This window comes from Notothenia coriiceps, unplaced genomic scaffold (assembly GCF_000735185.1).
Source record: "Notothenia coriiceps isolate Sejong01 unplaced genomic scaffold, NC01 NC01_scaffold00033420, whole genome shotgun sequence".
In the NCBI taxonomy this organism is placed as follows: domain Eukaryota; kingdom Metazoa; phylum Chordata; class Actinopteri; order Perciformes; family Nototheniidae; genus Notothenia; species Notothenia coriiceps.
The window spans coordinates 175,218-191,179 of record NW_011366121.1 but is presented as its reverse complement, the minus strand read 5'-3'; the positions used below and the strand labels follow the sequence as shown (position 1 = coordinate 191,179).

Below are 15,962 nucleotides of genomic sequence, written 5' to 3'. Positions count from 1 at the left end.
ACTTTGCAGATTCTGGATTTAATGATGGTGAAATTAAGACAACCCTTAAATCAGACTTTTAGTTTACACCTGAGTAAAAATGCACGGTAAGGTGATTGTCAAGTGCCAATCAGGAGGAGATATTTGATAGTTGGTGCTTGAGAAGACTAAACATTTATCTGCAATTACATGAATGGAAAAGAGTAAATAAAGTATATTCATTACTCGTTATTCTCTACTAATAGTTCATTAAAGACATGTATAATGGCTATTTTTGCACATCCCTTTCAAGGATTCAAGACTTTTCAAAGGTATTGACATTCATATACCAACAACTACGGTGTATGCAATGAATGAAAATCTTGGGTCACAGGTTTCCTTCAACAGCCACATTACAAGACATCTATCAATATGTGTTTGTACCTTCACCCATTAAACTGTCATATTCTGCACATTTCTTATACTTCTTAGCATACAATAAGAGATATTCATATATCTATAATACAGTTAAAATAAGTGCTTCAACATAGTTAACATTGCAGGAAAGCAATATATTAGACGTTAAGTACTTTTGTCAGGCTTAATATTTTCTGTAGATACCCCCCAACGTTTTTTTTTCTTATTTAAGAAGAGGACCTTAATCTAAAGGTATTATTAATTGTTTAAATAAAGGTTAATTCGTTTTTCTGTTTGCCACCTCTCTCCTTATTAATATCTTTGTACATACCTGCTCTAAAACTGTTTTATTGTAGAGATCACTTTTACAGTATCTTCCTTGATTTTTTTATATTCTATATTTCTATCACAGACCCCTTCTACTTTCCCCCTATGAAAGTATTGTACTTCTAATATTTTTTTAATCAAATATACATAAAAAACAATATTCAATAACGTGCTTTAACACTAGGCGGTGCCACACAAGGTACACACGAGCTAATAATAACATTTTTTATTATTAGTGTAGGACACTTATGTATGTACAACATTGAAGATGTGTAGTTTTATCATGTTTTCACATTTAAATTTTTATAGCTATTTGCTATACTATTTCAGACTCAGTATTGGTACATTCTATATTCAAAGAAAATCAAAGTCCTTTTATATCAGCTGGTGCACCGTTATGGTGTAAATATAACTATCTGACGAATTAGGATTCAACAAATATAGAAAGTCAGTCCCGAATTAAGGTTGGATTGATACTGCAAGGACGTATTGTGTCGAATGTAGAAATGAAGATGTTGTTTAATTGTTGATATATTGTGATGGATCCACGTAAGTATTCCATGTTCGGCGGCATTTCTTCCAATTTTTCCAAAGTCTTTCTCATCAGGGCCTCTATAAATAAAGAAACTACGGTAGGAATTTGTAATATTGTAATGTAGCCGAACCGTGTATTTACAATGCCGTTATGTGCATGACTTTCAAAGAGAAAAGCAAGAACAATCGGAATTAAGGTATTATTTTATTCTTTTAAGATGGGTTTCCGGATTTCATATCATATAAACACCAAATCCCAGCATGCATTGCGGCTAAAACATCCAATCAGCGAGCTTAAACCATAGCTGAGGATCTTGGGTAATCGCTCGAAATGCCTACGTCTGTTTCCGGTTATTTTTATTTTGAAATTCAGTTCCTGAAGGACGCCAACAAAGCCCGAGATTATGGAATTAAACCAATAAATAAAAGCAAGGATAATTGTGTGTTATTGGTGAGTAAATAACAGTGTGTTATTTTGAAAAGAATAACAAATTAGAAGGAAAAAAAGATTTTAAAAATACAGATTTCAGTGTTCTGAGGCTCTGAGGCTCTGAGCCCCATTTTATACGATTTAAAATAAAAGCAATAATTGTGGCTTGATATTGGGTAAGAACATGTTTTTATGAACCACACAGCTTCCGGTCTTCCACGACCCGACCGGAGAAAAAGACGTGCTGCAGGCACGAAACACATTACCAGTAGAAATACATTGCTTTTAAGATCGTGCTGTGCAACACGAAAAAAAGGGGAAAATCGTGTTGGTGAACACGAATCTTTAGATTAAAAATCGTGTTGGTGAACACGAAATGCCATGAGACTGGGTTGGATTATATTTTATGTTAGGAAAATGTTCTGAGTCATGGACAGAGGGTTAGTTTGCCGAAACAAGCATTAACCTAAATCATTCTAAGGAAATATCAAGCTAGATGTTGTACATTTGTTTTAGGAGTTCAGCAATACTCGTTATGCAAATTATGAAAAGATGCAAAAGGCATTAAGTGTTCTCTTTCTCCCTCACCTGCTCACAATTCAAGTCAAACACTGGCTATCAATGCTGGAAAATGTCTCCTGGAATTTATCAGTAAAAATTAAGAATTCAACTGTTTATACATTCTTCTGCTGTCTTTTGGCAATAAAATAACATTTCACAGAGTGCAGAAACCATCTGGTATTTTACTGCACAATGTGTTTACGAGAGAGAGAAAGAGGGAGAGAGACAGAAAGAGGGAAAATGGAAAATGATTTGCTTCAAAATAAATGTACTTTGGCAAAAATAGAGAACTACATTTGATCACAGAAAAACATCTACAGATGACGTGCACGTTCAGACAAATAATAAGCCAGTCGCTCTATTTATTTACTTAAGACATTTTTAATAGTCCTGGGTAGCAAACAGAATGACTATGTGCATTATTCTGTATACAGAGCAAAAAAAAAAATGGTGTCTCCATTCAAATACATTAGAATAATCAACTGTAAAAATCACATAGAAAAAAATCTCTTAAAAAAATTAATAAACAATAGGAATGATCAGATTAGAAAACAACAATTCCAGTGATTATTTCCTATTCTCATTTTAATCTTTCTCTCCATTATGGTGCTTATTAAAACTTTCAATATCTGGGACCCAACCGCCCGGCACTGTCCACCTGCAGAGACGAGCAGAATGAAACGCAGCAGCCTCCAGTTTATCCCGTGCTTCAGAGGAGGCTCAGCAACTTGTCTTTTCTCAGCGTTACTGGATTGAAACGCAGCTCTAGCACTTGAATAAGGATCTCTACACCTATACTGTACTTGAAGAACCTCATTTATTTGTATGTTAAGTGCCAGTTCCTCCATGCCCAAAGATATTCCAATTGTAATAGAAGATATATAAAAGCTGGTGTTGCTGGTGTAGATTATTTTATTTCTGAAATGCTGAACTTTCTGAGATACAATAATTTCCCTCCTTCCTTGGGCACAGTTAAGCACCGATCTCAATCAGTGGCTTGATAAAGACCGCTGGAGTCCACCCGGTAGTTTCTAGATTCCTGAGGCTTGCTGGGTATCAGAGCTGGAGCACACACACTACAGTATTGTGTTTGCATAGTTATACATATTGCATGGAGCAGCTGACATCACCTCAGGATTCCTGTCAGATATTACACCACAACATCATGGCAACATGTATGCTGATGGCTACTGAATGCAAATAAGAGCAAGGCCAGACATTCATCAACTACTGTTGCAGTTCAGTGGGAGAGAGAGTGGGTGAACAACACAAACACACACATACTTGTCTCAGCAGTTTTCGGGCATTTTTCCAGTGGGCTATATCCTCAGCAGAAAGACCACAAGGAGGGTTTATGAAACCTAGGATTTATGACGGCATGGTTGGTACTGTTCAGTAATTACAGATGGCAAAACACGCATACACTTAAACCTAAATGCACTAACACACATATGTATGAAGTCGAATGTGCACATAAAACTAAATATAGGTGGCTTACTTCACACACTTATTCTCAAACACATACAGGCATGTAAACTGCTCAGGCTAGCTTTTGTATGGAAACACCCTTTAAAAAGTGAGTTTTCTTTTGGTTTAACTGACGGTAGAACGTTCTCCGCCAATCTACATTTTCTCTCTGCGGTTTATAGGAATGTTCAAGATAATGTATATAAGCAGTTTCTTCATATAACTGTTGTGGGCATGTGTGGTAGCTTAGACACATTTGTGTAAATTGTGTAAATTTATATATTTTATGTGAAATCTAACTAAAGCGTGCTAACCAGTGAACACAATCGCTTCTCCCTCATTACAACAATACAGTGATCCACCCAGGAGAGGACTGCTGTTTGAGTCCACACAGCCGCGAGTACAATCTGTGATTGGACGATACCTGGGAGTGAAATGACAAGACTGGATGTCTATTGGTTGGCACTTTTTTTTCAATAACACAGCAAATTGATTAACATTAACAAACAGTAACATACAGTATATGAGACAAATACAAAGTGATATGTTTCATAGGTTTAAAAAATATGTGAAAAAGCGCAAAGTGGTCTTGGCCTGGAACGTCCACAGGAAACGCTGCAGGATGCCAAATTCCAGACATTCCCAGTCTACATGTGGGTTGCAGAAAATAACCACAAAAAAAGGAAGGAGCCCTTATGAGTCAGTCTTTGGAATGGCCTAAGATGCCCTTTGATGAATAACAGGTGAATCAAGTGAAACAAACAACAATAGATATGTGCACATGCTGAAGAAAGCAATAACATGTTTATGACGATGGCAAAGGTCCAAAGGTTGATGAGGGACATCCAGGGGGTCGTGGCTGAGGTGAGAGCCCCGCACTCATCCTCTGCCACTCCCTGTCCTCCCAGAAGACACAGTCAATGCTACCCTTAAAGAGGGGCCTGATTAGACATGGAGAAAACACAGGGCTTTTTTTCTCAGATTTATATTGGCCCCTGGAATGGCTAGGAAATACATCTGCATTTGGATAAGAATGACTTAGTCAAATCTTTCTGTGGTGGGGGCCTAATTGGACCGAGAGAGAGTCACCTCCAGTAACTCCTCTAATGACTCCGCTCCTTCTAGTTTGGGCTTTTCCTTCTCCTCTGACTTTTTCTTCTTTGCTTGGCTGGATGGAGGCGTGTCTTCTTGCATCAGCTCTTTGGCCAGGATGCTGGTCACTGCATGACCAGCTCGTCGGTGGTTGGCTAAGGAACAAAAGGAAAGAGAGTTAGGGAGATAAAATAATTGAGAGATCGTAATAATGAAAGTCATGTTTATGGCATAACAAGTCCATTCGAGTATGTCAGCGCATGCCATAAACTAACATATCTGTTGTGTGTGCAAGAAATATGTCAGTTAGCCAAACAACATCACAACGGCAGACACGTACTCAACATATCACTGACCATAGGCTTTTGTTCTGAATGGATGCTCCCTTTCATTACAACATACACATACATGCACTACCATGACACACAAACGGCTTAATGGTGTGGCTGTACGTGTGGATGAATGTGACATCTGGAGCAACTCGCTGTGTGTTGTCAGATTAAACTCAACTTGATCTTGACAAAGTGGGAACAATTAGGAAAAGGGGGGAAAAAACGTGAGGCATAAGAGACATTGAGCGGAAGAGGAAGTGGGACTGGTGGGATGGAGGAAGGGTGAGTGTGTAAAAGCAAAACAAGGGTAAGATGCCATGAAGAGCAGGATGATTAATGCTGGGGGAAGATTAGGGAGGCAGGGATCAATGAAAATGAGACGAACGTGGATGGAGAGATTGACTAAGAGGAGGAATGAGAATACATCACATACAAAAAGTGGATTTAGTGAGGAAAGATAAGAGATGGCGAGGGACGCAGAGAAGCAGAGCGAGTGGGACAGATTGTGCCCTGAGGATGTTTGTATTCTTCTACCTGCTTACTCTGTTATTTCACACACACACACACACACACACACACACACACACACACACCTATCCTATACCACTTGTCACTCTCCTGAGTGGGAGGACAGCTGTGCAGCAGCGGCCATTTTGAATGATATAGGTCAGTGGGAGATTGTGTATGCTGTTAAGTGACGCCTGGTGTATGTTTTGAATAAAAGGTTAACAAAAGTAAAGAACACATGTGTTATCACAAACACACAGAGTGATGCAATGTGTTCCTGTTGTTACTGAGAACAACAGATCAATCAAACAACGTCATGATGCAAACCAACAGCAATACACATGCAAATGAACCATGTTCACACAAACAACAAACCAATATTTGACACATGGTTCATATCGAGCAAAGAAAATATCACACAAAAACAGAAGTTACCGAACAGGTCTCCAGAACTAGCTGTGACAAAGACACAATTGAGTCTGGGGAGAAAGAGGAGAAGCAGGATTTGGTGATTCAAGTTCACAGTTGACTTCTTTGTGTGAGCCTCAGCTGGACTGATCAACACTGACAGCTGGGGTGTCAAAGTATCACTTAACACACTTTCCTTGGAGAGGCACACACATCGCTCCTCATCTCTCACAAACACCAATACATGGGAAAGCTTTCTCTCTCAGTGAACTCTCACAGATATCTGACATATCTATTTCTGGCCCTTTCCAAACTTCTCTCCCTCACTCGTACATGTACTAATGAGGAATTATGCAAATGACCCAAAAACCGAGTGTGAGTCAGTGTGGGTGTTATCTTATGTGTGTTTGTGTGTGTGTGTGCTGAGCTTGTCCTAAAAAAAAAATCCAACCCGCAGAGAAAAGCTTTTCAAAGGCTGTCAACGCAGCTCCTTCCTCTCTCATCCTCCTCCACTCCCTCTTGAGGGAGAAGACAGAAGAGGAAGAGCCGGGATCAGAGGCAGCATTGGAAAAGCTGCAGATTATCAAGAGGGAATGTATGTGCAAATGTTCTCTGTATTTAAATATACTTTAAAAACATGACTCTCAGAAGCAAACAGATAATCTGACTGTTTTCAATGAGCATAACAAGTCACAGCCAACACATTGAAAGACAAAGGATAAGAATGAAAATATTCTATAGTTTTGTTATTGTCAACAAACCCAATGCAAAGACCACAACTTTAAACCTGTGAGTCATCTCAAAGGTTCCCCAGCTATCTGTGGGCCTCAGGTCTTATCTTATCCATCACTACATTCCTCAATCTGCTAAACAGGTAACCAGGAATATAAACTTTCATTAAAATAAATCCAAAATACTATTCTAAAGCTCTAGGCACTTTTGTATGGGTTCGGTGTTAATAGGTTCATCAGATAAATATAGAATATCTCCAGACTTCTCCTTAGAGCTTAGACTATAACTTTGGGGTCGGTCACACTTTGTTGCTCCAGTAGCAACGTGGCCACCTACTGGAGATTAAATGGAACTACTGCAGTGTCTGCTCAGCGAGTTGCTTGGCCTACTGTACTGTATTTCTTTAGGAGCATTTCTCTTTCATGGGACCACAGCAATACACCCGCCATGTCTGAAGGTGATCTGATGTACGGTTGGAGAGGACCTTTTTGTCTTGCAGCTTTTAGAGATCTCTTGTGTGTAAAATCAGATTGAAAACAGTTGTTAAATGTCTCTTTAAAAGGAGCCGTTTAAACCCTAAGAAAAGCCCTGATGCAACGTAGGATCCATTACTCTACTTAAAATAGGGACTACAAGTCAGGATATTTCGTCCTCTGGTTCTACAACTTTGAAAATGTTTTCTTCTCTCAAGCCTTTTTACATTGTCCCATTTCAGTACAAAAATCGCTTGAGTGCCCCTTTAACACGTGGCATTACAAACATAGGAAATACAGAGCATGTGTATCCAAAGACTAGCTCTGATGTTGACTTAATGATCCATGCACTTGGCAGGAAGCCTGGTGTGAGCAGCAGTAGGAAATGAGACGTCGGGACTCAACAAAGACTGTTGTGAGTCTGTTTACCGGCAATGTGAGGCTGAATGAGTGTGTTTGCACTTTGAGGGACCATCAGTGGCAAAGAGAGTCAAGTGTAAAGATCATCTGTGTCACATTACTCTTCAAGAGACTTAATAATGGCTGCCTGATGAGGGAAAGATCACGTTGAGAAGAGAAGCTAATAGGAACTAGCTCAGTTGCTTTTTTAAGATTTACGAAGAATAACCCACGGCCTCTCGGATCAAAGACAGTCTCAACCCAATGAACATAAACTCTGCCTGGTGAGATGCCAATTTCAGAGCAGCCATCTTTATTGTCTTAGCTTTGTGTCAGTACAGAAGCAGTAAAGCCCCGGTCACATGACAGCATGGCATGATGGTGAAGTTGCAGATGAAGGCTGAACCTTCATCACAGTCCCAGCCTAGCAGGGGCTCATGTCGCCCTCGTCAGGACACACCACGTAACACACTGCTGCACTAGAGGATTGTGGGAGAGAGTGACGTCATCGAGCCCCACTGTTTGCTTGTGTCTGCGTGTTAGTATTGATGTGGAGGTATTCCTTTCATGTCACCAAATAGGCTCAACTGGTGCATACTGTATGAGACTCTCACTGGCATGTATTGTCCCATGGGTGTTTAGTATGCACGTGACATCACCACTGCTGCAGTAATGACCTGATTGACGAGTGCTCTCCTATTGGTCTGAATGATCTCCTCCTGTGTCTGTCTGTGTGGGTCTTAATGTGTGTTTGTGTGAACATCTGTGAGAGCACAGATCTCTATGGGGGTCTCTTTGTAGGAGCAGACCGTCTGCAGAGCCAGCGTGTGCCTCTATTGTTGCCGTCCCTTTTATCTCCATGTCTCTGTTGGGATTGGTGCTTTGTCAACTAGTTACTACTGCCATTGGTTATTGTGACAGGGGTCGTGACCCAGCAGATGGGACCATAGTGAATGTTTAGACACGTCATTCCTCGACACACAAGTGCCCTTAAATTGCTTTAAACACATACACACACAAATTAGCCTAATAAAAGGAATAGATGGACCAGAACTAACAAACTGAGGTAGAGAGCCAGTTTGATACTGTTTGAGAAACTATCCAAGACCGTCCTCTGGAACGCTGCAACTTCTGTTTAGCTACATGTACTGGTATGCAAACATCTCTGCGTGTCTTTGTATCGGCATTCAAGCATCTGGTGTGTGCGTTTTGTCTGCATGTGTTTAAAGTGGGGGTGGGCAGACAGCTGAGGATACCACACACACACACACACACACACACACACACACACACACACACACACACACACACACACACACACACACACACACACACGTCTTTTCTTCAATTCCTGTATTTTTTATATCGCAATATATATATATATCGCAGGGGAAGAAAATATCGCAATGTCAGTTTTTTCCAACATCATGCAGCCCTAGTCTGACGGTAATGTGAAATGCCATCTGATGACGCGTCTGAGCATCCAGCTCTATAGAGCGATATCAGATTAGATGTAACATGCTGCAGTGGTTCTATGCATAAACTAGAATTGATATAAAGAACCCATTTCCCTGAACATATACCTCACAATGTAATTACAAATAAAGCATGCTTTAAGAACCACACCAAAATGGCCACTACCCAAATCTCCTCTATATCACTTTTGTGTTTAAAAAAAAAAAAAAAAAAAGGCCAGATCAAACTTAGGCCAGAAAGTCTAAGTGATAACTCTTGGAACTTGGTCATGAAGTAAAACCTCGTGGCAATGAGTTTATGCATTATTCAAAATGTATGAAACTAAGAAGAATATGTCGTTGCTACTTGAGTATGCATGACTCCTGACCCCTCCTTCCCTGCTTTGCTTTTTCATAGATCATACAAGTGAATGAACCTTTGTTTTGTGTTTGCAGACTCATTACGTGACATCTGATCAGTGATACCAATGAAAACAAGAGTTTAAATCAATTGTATTTTGACTGCATGGAAAGTAATTAGACTGAGATTAGATGAGCAACTGGTTCAACCGGCCTCAGGCCTAGTGACAAATGATATCACATGCTCAGTGAGGGAGGGGGAGATGAGAAAACATCACACTAAAATGATGCCACTTTTATGAGATCTCACAGCTCCAAATGTTTTTATTTAGAATCAGACCCAGGAGCAACCTTTTCTACCATTGTGTCACACTGTTGACTTGGAGAAAATGAATCACTTTTTTAGTCTGTGGCCCCCACTGTTGCCAGATTTGAGTAGATCCAGAGTTAGGATGTGCGTCCTCTTACTTTCGGTCAACTGACTCAAGGCCTCTGACTCCAACCAACCAGTGGAATACAAACTATGTGTCAAACTCTGTCAGTGAAGCACTTTGTGTCTAGGAAGCCAAATGAGTAACTGGAAAGAAGCAAGGACAAAATGCAAACAGTCAAAGCTGAGATTTTCTAAGAACCACAGCGGGGCTTCACACCCTCCTCATCAGCCATGAAAACCCTGAACTTTGGCTGAGTAAAACAAAAATGACAAGACCGAGGAAAAAGAGGAGACGGGGAGGAGGTATGTGATTCATACAGCCACTTATATTCCAAATGTTTCCAACCACAGACAAGTGTGCAGAGGGAGGAAGGCTCTCCATTTCTCTCCCTCTCTCGAACACACATGTCAAGGTATTTCCTGTTAGGATTGTGAGGTGGCCAAACAGCATTATGGGTGACTGACTTAACCCTAAATGGGCCCCCTTTTTCTTTCATACAGTGCCTCTATTTGCGGCTGCCATTCTCCCTCCTTGTCCTCCTTTCACTGTTATCTTGGACAGTTTGGTGGAGATGAGCCATAGCTGTTTGTGATTAAAGAACGTTTTCTGAACGTGGCAATTTTCCCTGTGTGACTTACTGGACTACCAGTTACAACACTGAGCTTCATTTCATAAAAATGTCATCCAAAGGCATTTGGTTATTCAAAGAAAAACTCAAATGAAAGACAGAGACAGAGAAAAAGATAAAAAAAAGAAAGAAAAAGTTCAGTCTACCCTCTGGGCTCTTCTGCTCTGGAGCCCGCTTCACATCTGGCTTCTATTGAGAAGGTATTGGGTTGCACACACTCTTCCCCGGCCTCTGTTATGTGTGAATACTCAACCCACACATCAGTGCATGTGAACAAACACACACACTAGCTCTCTCTTGCGCTCCCTCTCCCTCTCTCTCTGTCAGTTAATGGGCACTGGGCACTTTCCCACTCACATGGTTACACACAAGTTTCCTAACACATGGTGTCATGTTACAGAGTTACTATCCTAACAGCTCGTACTGCCTCATTTTTATTTGCACGGTCTTACCCAAACCCATTTTCTACAAAATGTGGTACATGGAACATTTAAGCTGCATAAGGCAAAATAAGGAACTAGTAGTCTCCAGTAAGAGAATACAACTGGATTTGTCAGTAGGACACAAAGCAGAATAAGTAGCTAACCAGATTCCTGGCCTGTCTCTGCGAGCTTTACAGACTGAACAACGCGGCCTGAATGAAAATCGATACAGCATGGGGTTGTGTTTGGGACTAGTCCTCAAACACAGAACATGATCTTCTGGCAGGCTTAGTAATGACAAAAACAGCCATCCAACTTTTTTTTGTTCCAAGATACAATGGAGAAAAGGATTTGGAGTTGATTTAATGGGATTCAATAGATGTTATGATAGATATTGTATGTACCAGTAAGAGTTAGCTGGGCTATGAAATCATGTGCAAAATGTGTAGTACTTTTTCGATCCATTTTTCTTATCACACATTGGGAAATTGCATATTGGACCATCAATGGATCTAAACTAATGCTACAATATATACAAGTTACATTGTGATTTAAGGTGAGCCCAGAAACGTTCCCTTTCCAGCAGAGGAATTGGAAAACCTTCCAGATTCCTGACCCATACATCATGCTGCACAGAGAGGGTCAACATTCCAAGAGAGCAATAAGCAAAGCACATGTTGGAGAGGAGGGGGACTAAATACATGTTTTGCCTATTGCCTATTCACTGATCCCACGTCCTTGAACTCTCTACCCACACTCTGGTTTATTATCCCTAACCACATTCATATTCCTCTTATATTTTCCTATTCCACAACCACACCCCCACCAGTTGCCCCTCTCTTAAGTACCCTGCTGCCCACACCCTCCCTCTTCTTTTGTTGTTGTGCCAGCTAATGGTGAATTGGCTTTTCCCCCTTGTAACCCTGGCCAAGAAATACAGCCACCCCCCTCTGTCTCTGAGCCATGCAACAGATGGAACAGAGACACGGGGAACACAAACAAATATGTTGTTGTGTGTTGACAGAAACATAGAGACAGAGTTACAGGGAGATGGAACAAATGACTCTCATATGCTCCACATGTTTCACTATAGTATGCATACCACAACTGTGTGTGAAAGGAAACAGAAATCTTTAAATCAAGTAAGACTTGGCACTTCACATCTGCATGTTTTTCAAAGATGTACTGCTCTGCCTGTGTACCTGCTTGCCGTGGTCCTCTCTTTCTCCTGAAGGCAGCGCCCGACTGCAGCGCTTCCAGCAGACCATCCATGATACCAGTTTCATCCCCGTCTGTAAACATAGAATGAAAACATCAGCAATGCATCAAGAAACACTGGATTAAATCAACATGTAGACTAGAGTCACATTTAAATTGTATTTCTGTCTCACACACGCCACTTTGATATCACAACCATGTTATTATAAATCAATTCAACCCTGACATTTACAAAACATCAGGGGAGTGATTGGTGGTTTTTCTAAACCCTCTACCTATCACTGGTTCTCACAGACACACCAACACACACACCCACACGTGGGCAGGGAGGTTATTTACCAGCCATGTTGGCAAATTAGCTAAATTAACCCAGATAGGCAATGACCTAGTTCAGTTACTGTCTCTACTAGGGGCTACACACTCCACATCCAGGGAGGTAACCTCTAAAACACACGCATACAACATTATTAGAAAGACACACCCACTGAGACCAAAGCTCCTCATAAACATTTCAATATCACAGAATGAATGAGTTCGGCTGATGGTTAAAAGATGTTGACTAGAAAGTAACCTTGTATTTGTGTGGGAGTACAGTCACAGTTTGTACACGTGGTCTTGTTGTTTGTTTGTTTGTTTGTTTACATCCACATGGTGTGGTGATCTTAAATCAGGAATCAGGGGGTACTTCATGACAATGCAGCTTTGTCTATAAGTGTATGAGTGTTGTGTCATTATTGTTGTGTGGGCAGGATTCAGAGGCACAGCTCAGCCCTCAGGCAGATGGTTTTAATTATTTCTATTTGAACCTGAAAAGAGACAGAGGGGTCTGGAGAAGGGGGCAGTGAGGTTGGGGGTTAAAGGTTTATGTTGTCACCTCCCCAACCCCCAAACACACAAAAAAAACACATAGCTCTGCGCAAACACACACACACACAATATTTAATCCTGCAGTAAGCCATGAAGCAGATGGTCTGTGGTCTCTCTCGCCTGTCACGTCAGAGAAAGTCTCTCTCACACACACTCCACAGGACTTCCACAGCTCACATACACCCCTTCCTGTCCATGCTCTGCAACTGCACACACACACACCCCGCCCTTTCCATGCTCTGCAACTGCACACATAGATCAGAGGGATGTAGGCCATGTTTTTCTCCTTCCGGGAAAGCACATCTGGCACATTTCCACTCAAACTAATCACATGGTTAGCTTAAAATACTGGTGGTAGCACACAGACACACAAACCTATTTGTGAAGATGCACTGGAGGCGATTGAGGGCCAACACAATGACCTGGCTGTGAATAAAGAAGTCTTATTGAAGCCAGAGTGAACTCCTGACTAAAATTAGAATGTCCTAGGCCAGTGCACTGTATAGCATATGCATGGAGCTCTTTCGTGTTTGTGTGTGGCCTCGGGCAACATGAAGCCACATAGTGTTTCATGAAGCCATATAGCTTTTTTTTTAAAAAAGCTTAACAATGTTTGTTTTGTTCGAGGATAGTAAAGGGCTCATAATGGGGGGAATAACACTTGATGCATTAAACCACCTTTAGATAATACATGAGGGACAGATATCCAGTTAATGGTGTTATCATGCAGAATCAATACACCATTAACTTTGAAATGGCCTCTGAAACTGTGTTGGAAGACTCAGTGCAACAAATGCATGGATTGGGAGTAGGACAAGCATGCACACACACTGCACACACACTGCACACACACTGCACACACACTGCACACACACTGCACACACACTGCACACACACTCCACACACACTCCTCTAGTGCAGGATACAAACAGCCAGGTATTACATGAGCTGCAGCAAATAAGAACATAAGACGGATTGATTTGTGTAATTGGGTTGGATCATGAGCTCTTAAAGATGTCTCTTTAAATCTCTTGTGTGAGGACAACATGTTGTGTGGAGCAGTAGCACCCCTAAAGGACGTTCACACAATAACATTTGAAGATGCAATATTTTAGTAGCAACTACGGCAGAAAGCAAAGCAGAGAAAAGGGGGGAAGAATCTCTATATTCCTCATGTGCCATGATGGTGTCTCTCTTTCACAGTGGCCTGGAGTGAGACAGGCTACTCAGGCTTATCCTATCTCATCCTCTCTCTCTCTTCGTGTGCTTTTCTCCTCTCCTCCCCTCTTTACAACACAGTCTAATCCTCAGGAGAGCATCTGCTGTTCTACTACCTTCCCTCCCCCACACTACGCCCTTTACTCACTCTCTGTGTGGAGCACGAGCACTCCTTGTGGCAGTTCCCATACCAGCATCTGTGTGGGAGTGTGACCACACATGCACACACCCTTTACCACGTGCATAAAAGCCTCAACCTTTTACAGACAGCACTGACACCTAGCTGTGGAAACCAGGAAAAGCCAGTTGCCAAGTAGTCTGGCATTTGTCCAAGGATGACAGCCAGTAATAGATGTTTCATTACAGCAGCATGCAGTATTTATCAGATCAAATTAGAGAAAAGGTCTTACATCGAGCACAGAGAGTGAGTGTGGGATGTTGGGTGTGTCAGTCTGGTTGCTTGGAGCCTCAGCTATGTTTTATGAGGGCTAAATAAAGCTAAAGAAACGCAGTAAATGATGTGGTGATCAGAAGATTCAATAAATTATAATCTAGAAAGAATCTCAGAGGTTTCTGTTATTCACAATAACTATCATCACATGCCTAGATCATGAGCAGAAAGAGTCCCAGTGAGTGAGCGGCTGCCTGTCTGGCTCACATAGGAATGACAAGGCCACAAAGTGCAAACACACACTGACCTTCCAGGGTTTACCCAACGACTGGGATAGTGTACAAAGAGACAGAAAGTGAGAGAGAGGAACATTCAGAGAATTGAGCAGATAGGGAGGGTATGTGAGTGGGGAGTCGAAAATAAAAAGGGAACAAGGACGTTGTTGGTGTGAGAAAGTAAAGCTGCTGTTAAACAACCTTTGTGTAAAAGCCATCCAGTGTGATGGTACAAGCAAATACAAGACAAAGGCCAGGTGTGTGTATGCCAACATTTGCTCGTGGTTGAATTTGAATACGGGGGGGGTATCGAATGACTCCGGGCTACAGGGGGCAACCAAATATGCCACCTGTATGTAAATGATCTCTCGCCCACTAACGCTCATGAACAACACACACATGTTTGAAGCACTATAATGTTCCATTCGTGCATGCCTCTAGAAGCTGAACATGACATTTGACTACTTCACTTTCTACCACAAAATGTCAGCTATGTACGTTAAACACTGAGAACAAATATTCCAAGTGGGGCCTCTGTGCTTGCTGTTTCTTTAAGAGCCCTTTAAATGGACACGGGGGGAGGGAAAGGGGGAAAAAGAAGGAGTAATGGAACAAAAGCAAAATAGAGAGGAGAGGAGAAGCCAGCTGGAACATGGAGAACTAGGAGGAAGGCCAGGACTACTTTTTGTAAAAGAGGTTCACTGAAAAGATGCAGAGAACTCTTTGGCCCAAGCAAGGGTTCTCTAACACATAAGCAAAACAGGAACACTCACAAAAAGAAGGCATAATTTGTAACACAAATACAAACACTTATAAACTAAGTGAACTTAGGCTGGAGCTCATTTTGACTGTGAAGTCCCAGGGGAACAGGACTGGAGTCGGAGAGAGGAGGAATGTTCTGAAACTAGGTCAGTCAGAGAGAAGGGGAAAAAGTGCCTGTGCATTAATGTGTGTCTGCAGGGCAGGATTTGAGAGTTAACTGTGTGTATACAGGGATGAGAAAGTGAGAGAGAGAGAGAGTGTGTGTGTGTGTGTGTGTGTGTGTGTGTGTGTGTGAG

The 15,962-nt window shown here is 41.4% G+C and overlaps 1 protein-coding gene across 1 annotated transcript in view; it reads right to left on the bottom strand.

The window, feature by feature from the left end:
- Positions 1-2,590: 2,590 nt before the first annotated feature.
- LOC104961548 (protein diaphanous homolog 1) overlaps positions 2,591-15,962 on the bottom strand; it is an 87,975-nt gene continuing 74,603 nt past the window's right edge. Inside the window, exons 29-30 of the mRNA XM_010789857.1 lie at positions 12,138-12,227; positions 2,591-4,941 (exon numbers count right to left, since the gene is read on the bottom strand). Of these exons, the coding sequence (XP_010788159.1) occupies positions 4,760-4,941; positions 12,138-12,227 (272 nt within the window). The 3' untranslated portion in view covers positions 2,591-4,759. The remainder of the gene's footprint in view (positions 4,942-12,137; positions 12,228-15,962) is intronic.